This window comes from Rhinichthys klamathensis, unplaced genomic scaffold, assembly GCF_029890125.1.
Source record: "Rhinichthys klamathensis goyatoka isolate OS25496 unplaced genomic scaffold, OSU_Roscu_1.1 h1tg000295l_1, whole genome shotgun sequence".
NCBI lineage: Eukaryota > Metazoa > Chordata > Actinopteri > Cypriniformes > Leuciscidae > Rhinichthys > Rhinichthys klamathensis.
Genome location: NW_026606814.1, coordinates 323264 through 347566, shown reverse-complemented (window position 1 = coordinate 347566; position 24303 = coordinate 323264). Strand labels below are relative to the sequence as shown.

The 24303-nt window shown below is 36.4% G+C and overlaps 1 protein-coding gene across 2 annotated transcripts in view; it reads right to left on the bottom strand.

Annotated features, from left to right (window-relative positions):
* Positions 1–24303, bottom strand: part of ephb6 (eph receptor B6) — a 61650-nt gene that overhangs the window by 28159 nt on the left and 9188 nt on the right. For both annotated transcript variants that reach the window (XM_056269943.1, XM_056269944.1), the window contains exons 2-5: positions 13866–13930; positions 12214–12486; positions 9952–10115; positions 9372–9667 (exon numbers count right to left, since the gene is read on the bottom strand). In XM_056269943.1, coding sequence (XP_056125918.1) covers positions 9372–9667; positions 9952–10115; positions 12214–12486; positions 13866–13930 — 798 coding nt within the window. The remainder of the gene's footprint in view (positions 1–9371; positions 9668–9951; positions 10116–12213; positions 12487–13865; positions 13931–24303) is intronic.

The following is a 24303-nucleotide window of genomic DNA, read 5'->3' as shown; positions in this document are numbered from 1 at the left end:
TAACGTAGCTTAATGGACTACAGTGATATAAAAGACCAAACTCGCACCTTATTTGGAAAGTATGTATTGTACATGTACTGCATTAGATTAAACTGGGAAGTAGCACTTTCATATTGTTGTTCTATATTGTTAGTTTAACTAGTCGCTTTGGATAAAAGTGCCAGCTAAAAGACTAAATGTAAAATTGGGTTGACATTCGCACATTTAGGGACCGTCTCTAAAGTAACAAGTCCTATAGGCCTAAACGTTTCTAACTTCAATAGCAAACTTCAATCTATTTGAATAAATTGCGCATTATGCCTGAGTTTACACTTTACAGTTGGTTTTATGCCTGAGTTTACACTTTACAGTTGGTTTTATGACTGTAAGTTGTTCTTTTCAAATGGTATTTAAGTTAGAAACGTGTATACCAATTTCGTATGTAACTTTAGAGACGGTCCCTAAATGTGCGAATGTCCAATGTCAAACCAAATTTATGCCAGTATATCACTGGGAAACGCTCAGCATTAAACTTTGCGCGTTAAATTCATATTCTGAGTCCATCTGCTAGCCTGCGAGTTTGGTCTTTTATGTCCATTAAGCTACGTTAAGCGTTTATGTCCAGCAGGGGAATCCTGACATATTGAGGGAAACCCTAGTACTGCATGCAGCACATCGCTGCAATATAAGGTTAAGGCAACTAAACAACCAAGAGAAATATGTCAAATGTAACACTGGATCTGTACATCCGCATCGGGGGAATAACATTATCGTTCATGGTAGAGAAAGATGCATGTAGGCTACACAGGAAAAGTAATCGTGAACACACTGAATTTCACATAAAACAGACGTCATAATAATCACAAATACACTTACATTTTTGTAAATAAGTTTTTATGAATGAATGGCTTGCACTAACTGTTGCTCTGGTCTTCGTCAACAACACGCGCTTGCACCCCCTGCTGGTGTGGTCGACTAACAGCCGATGGAGATTATGCTCGGTAATCTACTACTTTTCCTGCAGCTCCTGGATGTCAATGTTGAATTTACTGTCGAATTTGAACCACTGAATTTGTGGAAGCGAATTTGCAAAGCGAAATAAAATGGACCGAAAACCGCCTGTTGAATATTATAGGTTGTATTTTTAATCAGTTTGAATATTTGGGATGTGAAATATGAAAGGTGAAAATGGATTATTGAAATTTTACTAATGAAAATGTGTTTGAAATGATTTGATTTGAAATATTCACAGCTTAAATATTCAACCATGCTAAATTTCAGCCTATAAAAATGCAAGCCCTAAAAATACAATGCATTAAAATACAAGCAGGGTTAATGCAATGCATATTTTTTTCAAGTAGTACAATTCAACAGGCTTTTTGTTTCAAAAACATTTGGGATTATTTTACTTCCATAGATTATTCTATCAGTCTTCTATCAAATTTAATCACAATCTTTATATATATATATATATATATATATATATATATATATATATATAGTGAAATATTATTACAACAAAATAACCATTTTCTATTTTAATAAATATTTTCAAAAGGAAATTTGTGCGCAAGTATATCATTTTTATCAGTGTTGAAAACAGTTTTATTTTAAAACCTGATACATTTTAGAAATCTTTTGTAACATTATAACTATCTTTACTGTTACTTTTCATCAATTTAATGCATCCCTCCATTCATCCATCCATATACATAAACACACACACAGACATGTTGGGTTGTCATGTTTTATGGGGACATTATATAGACATAATAATAATTTTTATACTCTACAAACTGTATTCTATCCCCTAACCCTAAACCTACCTATCACAGAAAACTTTCTGTATTTTCAAAGTATAGTATTATTGTATTATTATTAAAGTTCAGTATTATTTATAAGCCATTTTTCTCATGTGGACCAACAAAAAAAAGTCCCAAAAAGGATTCCAGATATTGCCATGTTTGTGGGGATGTAGGGTATACCTGAACAAACGCACAAATGCGCACACGCACGCATGGACGCACGCACACACACACAATGTTAGAATAGATTTAATTTCTTTGGATTGTTACTTATTGGTCAAACCAGAAAACTCTATTATATTATAAATTATATTTTACTATACAATTAAATATAACTTTATAATACAGTATAAAACCACATTTTATTTATTTATTTATTATACAATCAAATATAACTTTATAATAAAAAATATTCATTTCTATTTATATATATTTCTTTATACTTTATATTATTACATTATATTATATATTCAGTTTACTGAAAGTGTATGTTAGTCTGAGCAGGTTTATGTGAGTGTTTGAGAAACCAAGAGAGAATTAAGCTAAAGGCATTGGTGGGGGAGGGGCTGTTCAAGTTTAAATAGAGCACGCCTCAAACAAAAACAAAACTGAGATGAAAAATTAGGAAGCAAGTTATATTCAGAGAAGCAGTGAAAAAGACATTGAAAAAGATGCAGATGAAGGAAAACTGTAAAAGCAAATGGGCAGAGAGAGAGCGAGAGACCTCAGTGAAGTGTATAATTTGCCGTTGACATCGTACTTGGTATTTAGATCGCTGACCCAATTTCTCTCTCTCTCTCTCTCTTCCTCTCGTGGTTGCTCTCATTCTCTTTATTTGGCTTGCAGCGTTCTGACTAAAGCACACAGATGCACAAACACAAACACACGTAAACACACAAACAACAAACACAGTGACTGACACACAACTTCAAAAACGGGACATAAAAAGGTATGCACTTATTTAGTACTCTCTCTCTCTCTGAGCTAAGCTTCTCAAACCGATATAGAAACCACCCTAGGAAATACATTTCTCTCTAATTAATCTCCATAATTATCCCATTTAATGTGAAATTATTTGCTTGTAATGCTCTGCTGGCTCCTGGCATTTCACAATACGCTTGTTTTCCGTTGATTAGATTTGGGAGAACCGGAGACTGAAAGTTCCTGGACGTCCTATCTAAAGGCGGACGGTCGTTCGATAGTGGATGATTTGCATCAGTACAATAAAACCAAATCATGCTTGCACAAAAAAAAAGTCAAACACAACTTTTTTTGCAAGGCTTTTCCCTCTTCTGCATTCCCTTCGGAAAGCATTACAACAAAACGTATTCAACATGTGCACTGGAGCAGCCTATGGAAATGCAGGAAATACACAGCTTGACAAGTAACGCTATCCACTTTGTGTTCAGTCATTGTAGAATGTGTTAGTATTCGTGGTTATAGTAGGCAATATAAAGTATGTACCACAATCAAAAAGCCCTTTGCACATTATAAATAACCTCTCGCGTTGCCAGAACTTCAGATTGACAGCAGAAGAACTGCACTCCAACTTTCATTGGCCAAGAGGACGTCGGACCAACATGTAAAGTAACCAATGACAATTTGTTTTGTTTCACATCATGTTTAGGGGAATGAAAATGTAAAGACAAAGCACCTATGATAACAGACCGGAGTGCATCTATTAAATGATTTCTTCAAGAATATTGTGCAAGTTTACAGCAACAATGGTGCTGCGAACCTCACATACTTTGAAAATCCACAGTTTAATTGATCCTCATTAGCCCTCAATGCCACAGTTGTAAATACAATGGCTTTCTTCTTCCATGAGGGTCTTTGGCGACAAGACGGCTTTGTTTCCAGGTTGACCGTTAAAGAACGTGACACATGCGTCTCCCAAAAATCCTGTAGTATTCAACCAATCAGATGACGACTTCAAAACTCCAGAAGTGTTTTCCATTTTGTGTGCCTTATGCATCAGACGTTCAGCCAACAGTCTGTGGACATGACGTCTGAGGTAGAGACTATAAACAACCTAGTAGTCACCAGTTACATTTTGGTTCCATCCTATTCATCCCAGAGAATCGGGCAAAACGACACAGATCAACATGCAAATTAAAAATGTCATACTATTTTATATCCAGAGTGTGCCTTTCTGCTATCTGAATGGCCTTAATAACTTGGAGGATATAAATCCTACAGCAAATCAACGTCACCCTTCCTTTCAAGGCTGCTGTTTAGAATATTAGTATGTCAGGAGTGAAAATGAGTCATTCTGCCTTTATAAACACCAGAAAATCTAACGGAAAAGGTTAATTATACCCAAAATCTGGAAGATTCTGCAAATGACATTTGATATTAGGCACGCATGGGATGAAAAGATGGACACTGAGCTGTCCACTATGCTAAAAAAGTTTTCATGTGTGGATGAGCAGGTGTAATTGTTTCATCTGCTCAGTCGTGCTTTGGTGACTACAATCTTGAAGGACAAGTGAGGGCAAAGCAAAAGAACAGTCATGTCTATGGGGGCGTTGAGACTTGCTCTTTAGCACACAACTTGCTCAAAGCTCAAGGCCTAAAATCTGATACAGTATATCAACACATTTGTCCAGAAAATATGGAATTCACTATATATATATATAGTGTATGTATATATATATATATATATATATATATATATATATATATATATATACACATACATAACAATGTGTTGTTTATTATTATTATAATTATTCATCAACATTGGTAGATACTGGAAATTTAATTAAATGCTTATTTACTCTATTGTTTACATTTAGATGAGCTTTTCTGTCACCTAATGATCACTTTAATCTAATGATCAAGTTAATCTTTAAAAACATTAATTTAATAACACTATTAAATGTAATTTGCACATTATGATGTTGTGACGCCTAAATTAGTAGCATTTAAAATTACTTTAGTTTAAGTGTTTTATTTCTAATTTATTAAGGTAATGTATTAAAGAATTGTATTATTGACCATGTATCATTTATCAGCAATAACAGCTTTAATTAAGCTGTTTATTAATTTTGGCAATTGAAAAAAGCTGATGCAAAAAGACAGCAAAGAAGCAACATGGGTAAATAAATAAACAAACTATTTTGAGGTTTATCCTTCAAGGGGTCATATAATGCCATTTTCATACAAGTTAATTTGATTCTTTAGGGTCTAAATGAAAAGTTTGTAATATACTTTAATTAAAAATTCTCATTAGTATTGTAAGAAAACACTAATTTTACCTGGTCAAAAACAGCTCTGTTTTCAGCACGCCGTTGCAGTGCATATGCCTTTAAATGATAATGAGCTTCGCTCACTCCGCCCCTCTGTTCCGGGCCGTTTTGACAACGCACGTGGAGTGCTGCCTTGACAACAGTTGAGAGTTTGGAGAAAGAATGACAACGGGAGTCTCTGGGGACACATCTGTGCAACCGTATCAATTTGAACCGGAATCGGACCCAGAACAAGATGACGGCCTCAAAGAAGTTTGTGGTTGGTTAACATAATGTCACTTTGATCTATCTTTGTATGTACTGGCAGGGTAGACTAGACTAGAGTAACTTAGTGAGATGTACGAACGCTATGTGTTTACTGATGTATACGTACTCAGTTTGTAATAACACAATAACCATAACGCGTTGTTCATTATAAACGTGGGATTATGAATTATATTGAGAACGTCGTATAGAAAACATGCCGTAATGTACCCTGAGTGTAAACCTTAGCCGCATTCATCGTGAAGCGTGCAGCTAGCGATTTGCAAAGATTAATATAAAATATAAAATTTTACACTCACTTCTTCTGGAGGTGCAGCAGGGACATGAACAGTTGGTACCGATTCTTTTTTCAGGAGCAGCTTCTTAGCAAAACCAGCTTTATACTGACCCTAGTTTATAAAGCAGTCTGGTGAGAAATGATTCGCGCAAACATAAAAGCATTGACGTTGCTCGTGGGGAATATTCCCTTCGAAAACAAAACTCAGCCACTGCGTCTTCAGCGGTTCGGATTTAGGAACATCAAAATGACTCTGTGTTCGTTATTACACCCAAGAACAGAACACCACAATCACTTAGACGCCATTCTGCTCCAGCGTATCAACAATGACGGACTATGATGATCGCTCGCTCAGGGCGGGGGTGTGTTGAAACGCTGCTGTCAATCAACAATCGTGGGAGGGGCGTCCGTTTTATTGACGTCACAAAAAACGAACGGCTCGATTTGAGGCAGGGGAAAACATATAAGGAGATTAAAACAAAAACACTGGATGGATTTTTATCATTATAAGATGGTTGTGTACAGGCACCGCCAACACACATTTCAGTACAATCAACTTGAAATAGTGCATGTACCATTATATGACCCCTTTAAGATATTAAGTAAAAAGAAAAAAAAATAGTTTTAAGTAAATTAAAATATTGTAATTTTTATTTTAAAGTAATTTATCTTGTTAATTATTTTTTAATGAAAAGACAAAAAAAATACTAATCAAGTTAAATTTATTTATTTATTTTATTTTGATTGTTTTTTTGCAGTGCATATGTCACTGTCATCTCTCACTGGTCATAAATTCAGATCATAAATCATAACTCACATTCTTGCCAAGCCCTGATTGGAATACAAAAAGGAGACAAAAAGTGAGAAATTCAAATCAGTTTGCTGCTGAAATCGTCAAATCGATATCTAAATGAAATATAGATTCTGGAACACCTGCACTGACTCAAGAAAATACATCAGGAATTTCTGCTATCTCAGTCCTCTAGTCTTTAACTCCTGTCCACTACCATGTCCTTCCCCCTCCTCTTCCCTGTGGTTTCTGTCACTTGTTCAGCTGAATGGCCATTACATCACCGTGACCTAAATGTGTCACAACCCTCTCTTATCCCCCCTCTCTCTCCGTCTCCCCACCACTCTACTTTCGTCTTCAAGATATCTCAAAACTTCTTGTCTGATTTACTCGCATCGCCCTCAGAAATTAACCCCTTTCAGTGAATGCAGTGCCTTTCAACTCCACTTTCTTCCACTTCTACTGCATCTCTCTCTTCCTCTCTGACCTCAATTGCTCATATAGACAAAAAGGAAGAACTTGTTGATGATAAAGATGAGTTAGTCTTAAACATTTCTTAAATTCTTTATTTGCTTCTCTTCCGTCAGCTAATCAACAGACAATAAAGGAAAAAGACAATACTGAAAATGCAAATTATGCTGACAAAGTTACAAGAAAAATACAGATATACACACACAAATACTGGCCGCTACCATATTGATTTCAGGTCAACACAACCTGACCCAAAAATAAACGTATTGTTTATATGTAAAGCTAATTATAAATACTACAGAATAACTGCCTAGGGACATCCATTTAAAAAAAAAAAAAAAGTATATCCCCACAACAGTCATTTGTTCATATTCATATATAAATCTATACTACTCTTCAAAAGTTTGGGGTTGGTAAGATTTGTTTTAGGCTGGATTTATTTGATAAAAAATACAGTAAAAACAGTAATATTGTGAAATATTATTACAATTTAAAATAATTGTTTACTATTTTAATATATTTGAAATGAAATTTTTTTCCGTGACGCAAAGCTGAATTTTCAGCATCATTAATCAAGTCTTTTTCTTTTTGATCATTCAGAAATTCTAATATGCTGATTTGAAGCTCAAGAAACATTATCATCATTGTTGAATATGTTTGTGAAAACACTGTCACTTTTGTCACTTTTGATCAGTTATTATTTGGTCAAGTATTGAATTTTCAGATTAATTCAGGTATTTGAATTTTCACTTTCCTAATATTTACACTTAAAGAATCATTATTTAACTTTTGAATATTTTTCCAAATGAGGACACCCCCTCGTTAGCTAACTTGAGGAGACAAATTTGTAACTCGGCATCACAAAACACATTGCATGCAATGCAGCGTTTGTCTTTTGTGTTTTTAATTAGATCTATGTCTATGGGCACCTTCCCGCTTGTCTGAATACACCGTGTGTATTTTTTTGTCCATCAAATTTTGTGCATAATTACTATGACAGGAAGCCCACAGAGTTCTGATTCAGAGATAACTGACACAACAATGATGCACACACAATGAAATGATAAGGTAAGTGAAAGTGGTGGTTAGAAGTATTTGGACACTTTCTGGTTGTCAAACGTTAGTGGATCATACTCATAGTAAATATGATAAACTATACCTGTGAAAATACTGACAGGAGACCAGTGTGAACCTGAGATTAACTGACTTCATCCACTAAAAATAAAGTTGACACCAATTAGTTAAAAGTCATTTAAAAATAAATAAATACTGAAGCTAATTCATCATGTTTCCAAATGCCATGTGGTTTGATTTTTTTTTACTGTAACTAAAAGACTATGTGACTTAAATGTCCAAATACATTTTCAGGTCACTGTATGCAGAGTTCCTTGGGAAATCTAAATATACATCCAGCTGGGTAATACTTTCATTCATGTCAGTGTAGTGTACAGAAACCATATGACTACATTAGCAGCGCTTCGTTCATGAATGAATCAGCGTTTTTGAACAAATTATTTACATGAACAAATTGTTTTTGTTCAGTTCCATTCACTGATTTAAGGTGTGTTCCACTTCACCTTTAGACATACCTATAGGCATATAGAATGGTGCATCAAACAAATTAATAAGGGGAAAAAATGTAAATAATAAATCAGCTCCACAGCAGATTCCAAGTGATCTAAGGCTTAGGATGTTTCGGTTCAATTCATTGCACCGGTCCCACATTTTTTTCTTTTTTTTTTGAAAACTCGCAATTTGTTGGGGAACCGCGCTTAAAGAAAAATGCTTAAAGACTCTTTCTAGGGTCTCTTAGTAGTATTGAAGACATGCAAATATTAATAATATAGAGTCTTCTAGTAGTATTTGAGATATGCAAATTTTAATAAAGACCTTGTTTCGGTCGCAAACATTTTTTTATCCAATCAGTTCGGTAAATGATTCAATGACTCAATCATAAAATATAAAGAAAGATTTTTCATGATTTACTGCTGTAACCTGCAGAAACAGTCACAGAATGAATCAGTGAATAAATCTGAACAAAACTTTTTGGTGAATAGATTGAGATCTCCACCATTAGACTACATGTTTTGTTGGCTCATTTGAACATGCAGAGCCTATATGATTGGGCTTATATCCCATCACTGACTGAATCAGTGAACAAATATTTTTGCCAAATAGATTTAAAAAGATTATTAGACTACATATTTTGACTCACCTAAACAGCCTAAACCATTATGATTGGGTTTATAATCCATCACTGACTAAATCAGTGAACAAATAAATCTTTTTTTTTTGGTGAAGGAATTAGAAAGATTTGAGTCACCGAGATGGATCAAAATCTCCACCATTAGACTACATGTTTTGTTGACTTGCCTAAACAGGCCAATTAAGCCATTATGATTGGGCTCATATCCCATCACAATGAATCAGTAAACAAATCTAAACAAATCTTTTCGGAAAATGGATTCAAAAGATTCAATTCACTGAGATGAATCAAAATCTCCACCATTAGACTACATGCTTTGTTGACTCACCTAAACAGGCTGAGCCATTATGATTGGGCTCATATCCCCCATCACACGTACATCCTCCAACAGGCACCAGCCATTCGCCTTCTGTGTTACAGTGCATTCTTGGTGCTGTCCCACCCTGTGATTGGCTATGGGGTACACAAGTCCCAGTCACCGGAACAAGAGACGTTGGCTCCGCCCCTGAGGGCGTGGCTGGGTAGAAAGCCAGGAAACGACTGGTTGCTGGACAGCGACGATAAAATACGGAAACACCCATGAGTGACACGCATGCTCCACTGTCTACTATTGCTAACACAAACCTAAAAAAGAGAGAAAAAAGAGAAAGGGTGATGAAAAGAGACAGACGACAAGCTTAACAGCCAGCAAAACATCCATTGAGACCAGACAGACTAATAACTGTTGTTTGTTTTCATATTCAAACCATATCTTGGCAAATATTAACACTGTGGCTGATATTTACTCAGCAGAATTGCCTGATCCTGACTGACCACATTCAGAGGGATCCTCATTTCATCTGCACACAGTGACCATCATTCATCAAGGGTTTTAGGGAGATGGGGGCAAGGCAAAAAGGTTGTTGTACCCTTTACGTGTGAGAGGAGCAAAGCTGCGGGTTTTGACGTTGATGCGTCGTGCGTTTTCAGGTTTGTACTGGTGAGGCAGGCTTGGCTCCACACGGCTGAAACTCTTGTCTGCTGCGATGGTGTCGATCTTCACCCAGCCCTCTCTCGTCTCTCCACTGGAAGGCTGGAACGGTGCAGGAGAGAGAGAGAGCTATCAAACTAATTATTAATAAGTCAGTCATGTTTACAGGCATAGTTCACCAAAATTAAAATTCTATCATTATTTAATCACTCTCAAGTCATTTTAAATTCAAAAGCTGTGATAAGCCCCCCCCCCCCACTGAACGAAAAAAGGAGACATTTTGAAGAATGTGCACACCCCTCTAGTCTACAGTGACAGTTCAAAGGAGCAGTTGTCCATAGTATATATACTGTATAGCTGTATATAGCAGTATATAGTATATTAAAGGTGTTATTTATGGGTGGATGGGGCCTGTCCTGATCACTTTGCTTTTTGAAATAGGGAGGGATGTATATAATACAGCTTAAGCAGCTCCAAATGTTGAACAGAGTTTTTCATTGTTAGTCTGTGTTATAATGAGTGTCGATCCGGCACTGGAATTTGTTATTTTTAATGTCTTGCTGAGTGTTTATTGCAGCTGTTAACAGTGGTGGAAGCCAACATCGCAATCTTGGACACACGCGCCAATCTATTGCTTTCCCCCAGCTGCCGTGGTCTGCAATCCATTCTAGTGAAATCTTCAAAACAAAATGCCATCAGATGTGCCCCTGAAACCTGGAAACTCTGGCCTTCCACAGACTAAATAGCAGTATACGGGTTTGAAGCAACATGAGGGTGACTAAATAATGACAGAGCTTCAGTTTTGGTATGAACTATTCCTTCAAGGAGCTATTTTTAGTGCGGCAGCATTGCATTTAAAAGATTAACTACGAGAAGGCAAAAAAAAAGAGATGACAAGACCTTTATGTAACTGAGATGTTGCGAAGACCAGCAAAACTAGAAGAAAAGTATTTGATTTACACAACGATAGACCACATTACACTCCCACAGGAATAACTACAACTTTTATTTACTGTTTTGAGCATTATCTTCTCCCCCGAGGAGTAATAAACCACACATATTGCTGAGACTCCACATAATGGTGTCTTAAAACCACACTGTGTGTTTTCCTTTAACAAACATGACCTGGTAATTGCACTTGTAGAAGTTGTATATCTCTTGAAGCCACCCTGCTTAGAAATGTCAAAAGGTATACGGTCAAAAGATGTTGATTTACACATTGCAAATTGAACAATGTAAAAAATTTTACTTAAGCGATGAAAGATACCATTCTAGCTTTAATGTTTTACATTAATATCATTGGAAGCCTGCAGTGATATGTCAGAGGTATTATGTAGTTTAGTTTTCTTCTTTTCTTCTGAGTGATTCATCTGGGGAAGTGTAGTTCATACAATATACAGTCATTCAAAGAGCACAAGGGTCTTATTTTCTTTAAAAGAAATCCTCAGGCTCCATCATAACAAATGTTACAAGTAGGCTACATCTTAGTCAGTCAAACAAAACAGAACGGTACAAGACTGAATGCTGGCATAATACTTCATATGATGTCTGTGTGTGGGTGTAGGACAAGGTATCCAACAAACCAGCATTTGATAACAGGCTAACACACTCATGTTAGTTTTATGATGCTATACTGTCCTGCAGAAAGGAGATCATTGGAAAGTAAGACTTAAGTTGTGCTACAGACATGACCTCAAGATATCTCCAAGCCATAAAATTTAATTATAATAATATTTCATGGTTTTTGAAACACCCAATGGTGCAGGTTGACTGAAAAAAATTTAATTATAATAATATTTCATGGTTTTTGAAACACCCAAAGGTGCAGGTTGGACAATTTATTTTTAATTTATTAATTAATTTAATTAATTGTATTATTTATTCTTTTTTTTTTATGTATTTGAATGTATGTGCTCAGTGTTTTATGTGAGGCGCCATGTAAACTCAAACTAATTGCCCCACGGGGATTAAATAAACTCTAAACTAAACTAAAAAAAAAAAAAATTATCAGTTGTAAACAACACGAACAACAGTGATTTTACAACATGAATTAACTTTGTGTTATTATGTTATTGACCTGTGAGTATTATGTCACTGACCCATGTACCATTGAGCTTAGTACAAATTGCTCAATCCTTCCTTAATCTCATTATAATCGCAGGTTCGGGCCTTGAAAGTGAGATAATCCCTCGCCACTCACCTCAGCTGCCCAGGTTCTCTCCAACTCTCTCTGGGAGTCAGCCTGTTTGTAGAACAGTGTCAGTGTCTCCTTGCATGTCGGGGAGGGTGAGCGTAGACTGGCACAGTCACGAACCGAGAAACGCAGTGTCACAAAGACCCGTGGAGCTGACTGGCGGTACAGGAAGGGTGTGGCCAGCCAGTTGTCTTGGAGACGGGGGTTCTGATTGACATTGCAGACTTCAAAGGTACGCATGAGTCTCCCCTTGTCATCTAACACGCTCACCTCATCCCACTGAGAGGAGGAACAATGTTAGAGAATAAAAATGAGCCTGAGGCATGAATACTGCACAACCACAACATTTTCATGCACCTGAAAATATATAATGTGGTCCAGAAGTCTGATTTCCCTTTTGGAATTTTTTATGACATTTTTATATATAAAAAAAAAAAAATATATATATATATATATATATATATAGTGCTGTCAAAAAAGTTTGTTAATATAATATATGCATACGTGTGTTTGTGCACACACATACACATATACTGTATATAATACATTTTTTATATTTATTGCTATTTAAAAAAAATTTAAGTACAATGTGGTCCATAAGTCCAAGTTGTATTTTGAAAATACAAAAAATATTTTTTTTTAAATAATATATATATATATATAGTAAAGACACACACACACACACATTTGAATATGGACTTAGATTTGTGCTGTACTGTAAAATATGTAAATAGCAATGAATATAAAATAAATACAATGTTAGGAGAACTATTGCATGTAAATGGGAATCTACAGCTCTGTGAAAAAAATTAAAGATGCATTTTTTTGGTAAAATGACACAGATTATATCAGAGAAATACCCTGCCCTTTCCTGGTTCAGGTGGTTTAAGCTGAAAATCCCAGACAAACCTCAAATCTCTCCAGAAATACACAACACAGAAATCACAGACACACACACCCTCACTGACTCACAAAAAGGCGGCGAACAACTGCCACGCTGAGAAAGAGCGAGACAGAGGATGAAGAAAATAAATCAAACAGACAAGTGACTAAGAGGAGACGGAGAGAAACACAGCATCAAAAAACTTAACATGAAAGGACTGCTGGAGGAATGAAAACATTCGTTTAGGGAACTAAAAAGGGAACGAAATAATAAAATGGGCTTGAACGTGGAGAAAAAAAGATGGGGTGGACAGCTTGAGAGAATGAGAAGATGAGCGAAGGAAAGGGGGGGAATCAGAAAAGCACAGATGGATAGATTAACAGAGATATGTATGCAGACCAAGTGACAGACAGAAAGAGACAGAAACTGAGGTCTGGCAAGAGAAGCTGGGACAGGAAGTAGAGGACCGAGTTCAGTTCTTCTCAGTAGGTCACAGTCTCTGCGCTGCCCAGGGCCACAAATATATCACGGTCGAGCTGACAGCGAATACACACAGAAGAGGATGAAGGAATTGAGGGAAGGAAGTTAAATATGCTTCATCTCCTGTGTTTTCAGAAAGGCGGGATTAAAACATGAAGGAAGAGGGCATCAATGTGCCACACACACACACACACACACACACACAAAATCAATCACCTCACAATATTCTAAAGTGTGATCCGTCTGTTTCAGATACACATAATTTGCCGTTTCTAAACTAATGCATGAATCTTACCCCAGTGTCAGGATACGTTGTCCAGCCTAGCTCAGCGGTGGACTCCGTTGTGTCCAGCAGCATAACTGAGAGTGGCAGGAAAGGACAGAGAAGTAGAGAGAGAGAGAAAGAGAAACAGATAGCGACACAGTTTATTAGATGATTTTACTAATAGCAGCAAATTACAGTTTGATTCCATAGAATCAAAATTGACAATTATTGTTTTTAATTTTAATGGAATATTGCAGTATTTATTATAAATGATTTATCCGTGCACATCATTCTTTTTTTTACATTCCCCTCCCTCTTGCAGCGACATCTCTTCTCTTTTCTGAAGACATGTTCACCGGCGGGACAACCTGTCACTCACATGAGATCACAAGCAATAGCAAACCACAATCGTCCAACGATCCAATCCATTTCCAATGGACAAAATCAAGTCCCGTCCTATATTTTTTCTTGTCCGAGAAGCTGTTTCACTCGTAACAGTCACAATAAGAAAGCATTTCAATAGGAATCGCAACTTCAGTTTCATGCCAACTTTAACTAGTTTTGTGTAATTTAATGTAAATATAAATTAGTGTTATAAATATTCATTAGGTTTTTTAAACATGAAAATATGAAAAACTTTGCTAGATTTACCAAGTCATCACCGTCTGTAAAAAGGGTCCATTGTCCTTTTAGTATTGAAATAAAGGTCATGCAAAATGATATTTAAACACACATTGAACCCTTTTTTACCATTAAATAAAGGACATGAACCCTTTTTTACCATTGAATAAAGGAAATGATGAGTACCTGAGATATCAGAACTTTTTTTCTAGTTCTGGCCACGACATTACAGAAATAGAAACCGTTTCTAGAATTCCCTATCACGGCTGGTTAGGACCAAAACTGATTAAAGGGATACTCCACCCAAAAATGAAAATTCTGTCATCATTTACTCACCCTCAAGATGTTGCAAACCTGTATGAGTTTCTTTCTTCTGCTGAACACAATGTTTTGAAAAACGATTGGAACTTTGGCACCATTGGCTTCCATAGTATTTTTGTTTCTACGGTGCCGAACAACTGATTGGTTCCAATCGTTCTTCAAAATATTTTCCGTTGTGTTCAGCAGAAGAAAGAAACTCATACAGGTTTGCAACAACTTGTGGTTGAGTAAATGATGACTTAATTTTCATTTTTGGGTGGAGTATCCCTTTAACACTGAAAACATAGATAAATTCGTTTTTTTTAAGTGCCCCATTATACTTTTCCAAATATTACCTTTCATGCAGTGTGTAAAATAGCTGTTTGTCAATGAAAAATGTTTTAAAGATCAAAGTGCATAGCAAATAAAGTTATTGTCTCTTAAAAGAAAGAATCGATTTGACCCGCCCTCAAACACTGTAGTTGTAGCTGAGGCTTGGAAGAGTTTGGTTCGTGTTGTCGACATGTTGAGAAGACATTGTTTTCAGCACTGCAAATCAACTTTGCATGCACTACCATTAAAGGATGAGGACTCGTGTTGGAACTGATATGGAAAAACCAACACCATCGTTCGTATCAATGTGTATCAAGCGCTGAGGAAGCCTACGGAGCTGAAATTCAGATTTGGTAATAGGCGATTCATTTCCGACACGTGCTGTAACCAGTTGACCAATCACAACAGACTCAGACTGGGCCATCTGACCAATCAGAGCAGAGTAGGATGACGGTAAGGATGTGTTTAGAGAGACTAAATCTTCAAAAGAACTGTTTTCTGACTCTTTGAGAAATTAGGTGATTTTTCAACCTTGGGTGCAGTGAAACCAACGCTATCTCACGACCAATTCGTACGAGTGATTAAAAGGTGGCTAATTCGTACGACCTCACTCGTACGATTTGTCTAAACCCACGTGATGGTTGGGTTTAGGGGGGGTAGGTAATTCGTACAAATTTATACGAATTGGGCAACTCGTAAAATATGTACGATTTAGCAAAAATCGTACTAATTAGTACGAGTGAGGTCATATGAATTCGTACGTATTAGCCACCTCGTAAAATTTGTACGAATTGCCGTGAGATCGGGTTGGTGAAACCTATTTTAGGAGACCTCCCAAACAAAATTAGAAAGCTTTAAAATAGCATAATAGGGGCCCTTTAAATAAATAATAGAAGCATTTTACCAGTGGTCACAGACTTAGCTTTGCGCCAGCAGGAAAATACAAGACCGTCACCAGGAATGCGCTGCTAAAATGTGCATGACACTGGAATGCATCTGTCAACTTCCTATATGAAAAATGAGCCACAGGGATAACTTATGTCAAAATTCATAATACACCAAAGGTTGATATGACAGGAATCGGGCATCTAAGCTTCCTTTCCCATAATCTCATGCTTGCCCTGACATTCATCTAATGAACTGTTTATCACCGACAGAGAGAGAGAGAGAGTGAAAAGAGGAATAAAAGAAGCGAGTGAATTCTTATCTGGAATCAATTGTACCATTTACAAATGAATTATTTCTGAAATAGTACATGTTTATTTAATATACCACATATTTTCCAGATGAGGGGCGGCTGAGCTCTGGCTCCTCTGGGGTAGCGTGAAATGGGTCAAACCCTCGTGTAAAGAACCTAAAGTCTTAAATTGAACAAACAAAACTGAGCAAACACAAAACAAGCGCAGTCATATAAAACACATTCACAGAAGGTCTAAGCCTCACACACACACAGCTGGAGAATATACAGTACTGAGGATGAGAGTGTTTTTAATTCTGCCTCCCCCCTCCCTCCTCTATCTGCCCTTAAAACCACGAAACTGATATTATTATGTGGCTTACACTAAATCCACCCTCTCTCTCTCTCCCGCTTGTGCGTAAACAGATTTTTTTTTAGATTATGTTCACAGATGGGGACCCTACAAATCTCTCTGCCAATCTATCATTTCCCTCCTGTCTGTCTCTCTCTCTATTGGGTTCTTATCCATAGCTTCTCTTCCTCCTGAAGACAGTGATGACTTGGAGCGTGGAGGACAGGGATTTGGGAGAGATTTACTGTATTTTTTTTTCTTTAGTACAGAGTGAACTTGAAAAGAGGGCACTTTATAACAGTGTGTTTAAAAATGTTGTGCTTTTAAAGTATTATGTATTCCTTAATATTTAACATAAGTAATTTTTTTCCCTATTGTGACGTACATACGTACACATTTTTTTTTTTAAATGATGAAAATAAATTTTTTATAATAAATACTGCATTATTCCATAAAAAAAACAAGAATCGTCAATTGTGATTTCATGGTGACTTTAAAAATAATCACTATTATCATAAAGGTTTTATGTTAATTAACTATGCAAATTATTTTGGATTCTTCTGCTTTTTGTAAAGTACATTTTTTTTAAGTCTATATTTTTCCTGAATGCAATCTTCCCTAAAGCAGTTGAAATTCATGCTGATGTGACATGTTAATTGTTTTAGTGAATATTGAGTCTTGACCACTTAGCGGATAAGCAGCATTCAGTACATTGCTCTCAGGCATTTCATGCATCCTTTCAAACTAATATAATGAATGTTGCAGAACAATTTAATTATTTTAACTGACTAAGTTTGGTGTTGGTAATTAGTCAGTCGATTAGTGTCAAATGAGAGGACAGCCACAAGGAATCCCACTTAGCGTTACAATTGTCATGATGTTGTTCATAAAGATATTTAATCAGGGACAGCAGGGGGGAAAACAATGCTAGATGAAAATAATGAAATGTAATTCTCCATATAATTGTGCATAGTTAGGATAGCAAAATAAACCTAACCTTTAAAAGGGAGGAAAGAAATGCGTCCTATACTGTTTAAAAGTTTTGGGCCAGTAAGATTTTGCAAAAAATGTATCATGGTTATCCAGTTATCCAGTAAACCTGTTTTCAACATTGATAATAATAAAAAATGTTTCTTGGGCACCAAATCAGCATATTAGAATGATTTCTGAAGGATCATGTGACACTGAAGATTGGAGTAATGATGATGAAAATTCAGCTTCACATGATTAAAATACATTATTCCTCTGAATTAAATATATTAACATAGAAAACATTTATTTTAAATAATGTATTTCACAATTTTACTGTTTTTACTTATGATCAAATAAATGTAGCCTTGTTGACCAGAGACTTCCATCAAAAACATTAAAAACTTGAATGGTACTTTATCTTCTATTGTTGACGTCAAAGACCTTTATTAAAAAGCATCTGTCTCTGGTAATATGGCTTCTACTAAAACAGTATTTGACCTAGTGTTAATTCCATGTAAGATGGTAAGCTTCTGCTGTTTTTTTTACTACTTAGTCAAGTTACTTTGTATTGTTGGCCAAATGGACTTCGTAAATACATTTTACTATTTGATTTTAATTAACATTTATGTCATTTTTATACGATAAACTGTTCTGACTTTTTTTTTTTCGCTCACCATTTGATGTCCACTGTAAATCTGGGCCTTGAAGCTATGCTTTGAGAAGCACATGCAAACAGAATGCCTACACACATTTTTGTCAAGTACTTTCTTACAAAGACATGCAGACAGACATATAAATGCACCATTAATCCTCAATTCCAAACAATAATTTCTAATGGTCTTGCTATATAATATAGTTTTTTCTTTGAAACACATTCAAGAACCTACACACACACTCACAAACCTTTTGACCTCATTATACACATGATGATTTATAATAATTTAATTATCTTATATCTGCCTTTATACATGCAAGTAAGGCACATATAATGTGTATGAACTGTATTTTAACATCTGTAAAATTAAACCATACTGTGGATCTTTATACGGAAATTTACGTATATGTGGGGAGTGAATGTGATTCTTCAACTGGCAAATTCAACATGATCAAATCTGTTAAAAACGTCTCGCAATTGAAATCAGAGTCCAACACAACTATGGCTTCTAAAGGTAATTTAAGGCTTTATTTATATCATTAACAGGTCAACAGTGCTAAAAGGATCTAAAACTGTCTCCAGAAACTCCAAATCATCATTTACAGATGGTCTCTCCATCTGTTAGTGTGGAATGAACAGAGGGATGATTCTGGGTCAGGGCTGTTACTGAAATTCACAGAGACGGGACAAAATTTTATATGACCAATTGTAGTCTATAGGGTAAAACAGATTTAAACATGGATAAATGGTTATCAACAGGGTCGCTGAAAAGGACAAATGCATATGTTTCTTCATCTACAACAAGTAAAGATAAATCTTCATTAATACTTGACATCAAAAAGACTAAAAATAAAGCTAAACGAAGAAAATACAGTAGTGCAACTTTCTTCTCTCCAGCCCAGCATCTGGAGAACGTCAAATGTTTCTATTTACAACGTGCTTTTGCAGTGTTGAGCAGTGCAGCCAATCACAGACATCTCTGTTGATTTCTTGAACGCAATGGCTAATCAGAGGTGATTAAGTTAGTCGATCCATTCACCATTCAAAACACTACAGTTTTTGTTCGGTGCTGAATTATGCAAGCTTAAGAATCCTCTCGTTTGAACAAAGTGTAGACATGATGTAAAGAGATTTATTGTGCAGTGTAGACAGCTTCATTGATTAACGGTCACGTACGCGTGAGGCGTTCTGGAGCGAAGCGATGCGTTTTTGTGAGAAAAATATCCATATTTATACATTTTTAAACTATAATCACTGGCTTCCGGTAATGGCCGTACGCAAGTCTAGTTCTGGTGGAAGAGTTACCTCTGAGAGACCTTAATTTTTGGGTGAAATACTGAACTAACTTAAAAATCCGTTAAAATGTCTGTTCAAATTCTAGCGGTGGGCCACGGAAACCTACGTGTTTGGTTGTGTTGGCCGCGAGTTGAAAAAGGTTGGGAACAATTGGTCTCAGTTAAGCTCAAGTGCTCAAAAAGGGCACAAGTAAACCAATATCCTTCATAAAGATATCATAGCGGATGGATTCGACCTCATCACCGGATGGATGCAGCCACATCCTCATCTCACATATGAAACACTGCGATTCAACAACTACCTGCTAATGCACATTCATGTAAAGCAGCTTGTTAACTATAGTTAGGGTGACTAAGCGCGAAACGCACAAAACATAGTACCTTCAATGCCCTGTAGATGGAAGTGATGGCAGAAATGAAGTTTTTCGAAACTTTGAATCTATTGAACCAAATCCTTCGCAAAATTTTGAAGCGCTCAAAATTCCACACACTGGTGACCCCTGCTACTTAGAACATTGTAAATGCAATGAAAACTCAGCCCAAACATGCATAAAAACACCTTTTTACAAAACAATTACATATGTTTTATTGAAGGTGTAATCAATTAAATAAATTTAACTAATGTTTTAGTTTTATTTTTTTTGAGAGCTTGCTTAATCAGACCAATAAGAGAACATTTAACAACAACTCCTCCTTTTTACTATTCAAATGTGTCATCAAATGTCTACAAATTTATTAAATTGATCCGAGATCAGGTAAAAACCGTACAGACGCTGGTTCAAGGGTTCACAGAAATCGTCGCCTCTAGCGGCAAACCTTTGAAATTAAGGAAACATTCGAAATCATATGACTTTGGCAGTTCGATATTTAAGTAGGACTACAACATACTTAAATACAGTAACTAATTACATTTACTCAAATACTTTACACCACTGATTTCTTCTAATTATATTCTGAGAAGTGCAACTTTTTACACACAATGCAAGATATGTTTTCATTTGATTTTAACCAAATAATTATATTTATTTAAGGAGATTCGCATGTGCTATTCAAAGGGATAGCGATATTTCCATGTTTTTCACAAAAATGCATGATGAAATGAAAGACACAGAGCAGTGGCTACAACAAGATTAACCCTGCTCACAGTTTTAGTCTGTTATTTACTAATCTGTTTAATCTCAGTTTAAAATGGTTTCATCCAGGGTTTTCCCCCATTTGACTTGTTCCGTGTTCTCTAACTGTAATTAAAAGTGTATGACCCGAACTCCTAAATAGATTCTCAGGTAGCCCGTAACCCTGAGCGTGGACATGTATGAAGTGCCGGGCTGCACTCAGTGGGTCCATTGTGATGCAGAGAGATGGGGCTGTTTGCACACTGATGGAAGCAAAAACTGCTGTGTGGGCCAAACCAAGTAAGTAAGTGCTAGAGTAATGCACTCCACTGGCATATCATTCTCATTCCTGTGTTGCACACACACACTGTCCCCTTCACTCTGTCTCTCTGTCCCCCTCTTTTTGTGTTTATTATTAAACAGGAAAGTGACAGAAGGGCCTGTCAGAGTTTAAACACAGAGATACATTTAGTTACATTATTGATGTGAGAGAGAGGGAGAGAGAGACAATGTTTGTTTAAAAAGCTGAGACACAGAGGAGCACTGAAAGAGAGACATGCAGCTAGAGACAGAAACATAATAACAGATGGTGCGTGTGAGAGGGTAAAGAGATAAGTTGCAGTGATTTTTGACCTATAGAGGAGACCAGAGGCACATTTCTCCCCCTCCAAATTCATAAATCATCTTATTTGCATATATTTATACAAGGGCCATCTGTATAATTGATTATATAATTGGTTGAACTGTGTTCCTAAGGCAAGTTGATTTCTTATCAATTTGGGCCAAGATGTCACATTTGTTTCATATGTTGGGGTTAGATACAATTTATTAATTACAATTAATGTTGGCCAAAACATTTTATTTTTCTTTATACAACATTAATTTCAGGTCCTTGAATTTTCATTAGTAGTGGGGATTTTCACTCTTTCTGCAGGTTAAACCATTATGCCAGTAGGTCACTGTCTTTATGAGTGAATCATTGAATCAATCACTCAACCGATTTGTTCAAAATTACTCATTTTTATTCAGGGTTAAAACATCGCTACTGTGTTTTGTTCTGAGATGCACAATGGTCGAAAACACTTTTGGAAGGGTGAAAATAGACAAAGTAATTGCCGATTTTGGACCAACATTTTTTTTTCTTTTTTTAAAGAAGTTTGTTTTAAAGAACAGTTTGTTTGAACTGTTTTACAGTTTAAAATAGCCTGGAAAGTCTGTTTAATGGCTGGTTGTCTTTGTGACAACTTACCCCATATACCGGTAGTTTGACATGTACAGTATATAAACCAACCCTGATAAATATCAATTGGAGTAAAGAGTTTTAGAGTAATAAGCCCTATTCGCATGGGATAAGTATTACCTGGTGACCTCTAGTCATTTGTAATAATTGCGGAGGTTGTCTGTGATCTTAATCCTGTGCGAATCAGCCATGTCTGTAATTTGTAAAGTAATAATTCCTCCGCAAATGACCTACCATATTTTGCCAAACACCGAGGTCCTGTGATAATATTAGTTCTGTGCGAATCGGCATCTCTGTGATTTTGCGGGGTCGTATATAATTTTTTCAATGTTTTTGTTTCCTGTGCGCTTTTTTATCAGTCTTTCGCGAATAATGGAGTGTTTTGATAGTATTTTGGGTGCTAGGTCATATCGCTATAGGCTACACCATACAACTATACAATTTGCAGTAAGAGAAAGCTGAAAATCAGAAGAGCAAAAACAAAAAGAATTTGATGGAGATGAATTACATAGCAGCATGCGGTAAGGAACATTATTCTGTTTATGATATATCATACACCTAGACCTATAACTACAAGACATTTCCAAGAAATAGCCTATTGACATCATATCCGGGAGATAAGTCAGTCAATTTGAGTAAAATCACAGGCTTTGCTTATCCCGTGCGAATGCGCCACACGAAATTCAGATGTGTGTGTGTGGGGGTAATTTCTAAATCACACGTAGATAATACTAATCCAGTGCGAATAGGGGCTTTAGAGTAACTTGAGTCTATCCTACCTTGTTCAGCAGACATATAATATATAAACAGTCCTTTATTATCATTGCCTTTGTGTGCTGTGTATTAACATGATGTGTGGGTGTCCTGCATTAGCAGTGGTGTGTCTCTGTGAGTTGTTCACTTGAGTGCTCATGCTTGCTCTCACTCTGGGATATGTGGTTGCTTATGAAAGGGTAATGCTTTCTGTTCTTTTATAGGGCTGGAGTATGCATGTATTTGGCTTTCTTGGTTCTCAGAAGTGTTAACGCGCTGTGCTAGTTCACGCTTGATTAGTCAGTCTCACTCAAGACAACTCTCTACAATGTTAATCCTGCGGTAGTAGTGAGGTGTGAGTGTTTTATTCCAACACTTTTCTAGAATAGCCTCTCACACACATACTGCATGCGCACATACAGCAAGATTTTAGCTCATAGGTGTGATCAAATGCAAGCAAAATGTATTTGTTGGTCAAAAACACACAGCAATGTTTTCTTCAACTATGCGGTTTTATGGCTGATTTTTATTTAAACAAACAGATTTAACTTTTTGTTATATGAAGGTCACATCATGAAAGGGTTAGTTCACCCAAAAATAAAAATTCTGTCATCATTTACTCACCCTCATGTCATTCCATCCAATCATCTTCGGAACACAAATGAAGATATTTTGTAATGAAATCTGAGCGATTTCTGTCCCTCCATTGACAGCTATGCAATTACCACTTTGACACTTCAAAAAGCTCATAAAGAGATTGTAAAACTAATCCATATGAATTAAGCGGTTTTGTCCAAATTTTCTGAAGAGACACGATCGCTATATATGATGAACAGATTGAGTTTAGGCTTTTATTCACATTTAAATATTCATCAACTCACACATCATCTATGGTAAACAGAAGCTCAAGCATGTTGGCTTGACATGCAAGAACCAATGAGGTTCATTCTCATGTGTTACGAAGCAAGTTTGAGCTTCCACAAAAACCAAGGAAGTTTGTCCTTGCGTGTCAAGCATGCTCAGTTGAGCTTCTGTTTATGTTTTCTGAACGATGTCTATACGTGAATACATGCCTAAATTCAATCTGTTCATCAAATAAAGTGATCGTGTCTCTTCAGAAAATTTGGACTAAACCGTTCGATTCATATAGATTAGTTTTACGCTCTCAATGTGAACTTTTGAAGCGTCAAAGGGGTAGTTGCGTAGCTTTCAATGGAGGGACAGAAATCTCTCAGATTTCATTCTTTATTTGTGTTTCGAAGATGAATAAAAAGCTCAGTTTTCGCAGGACAAAAATGCCTTCTCTGTGTGGACGGAAGGCCAAAACAGAGAGAGAGAGAAAGATTAGAAACGAAACGAAAACGTATTAGTGTGGACAAGGCCTGTATGTCCACAAGAGCCAGTAGTTGAAGAAACACTTTTGGCGCTTTTCCACTACACAGTACCAGCTCGCCTCGGCTCGGCTCGACTCGCCTTTGTTTGGTTTTCCACTGTGTAAAAGTTGTACCTGTACCTGCTTTCGGGTACTTTTTTTCGTACCACCTCCGGCGAGGTTCTAAGCGAGCTGAGGCGAGCTAAGGCGATACTAAAATGTGACGTGAAAACAATGCCGACTGCTGATTGGTCACAGAGAATCTGCGTCATCATTGCACGCGCCA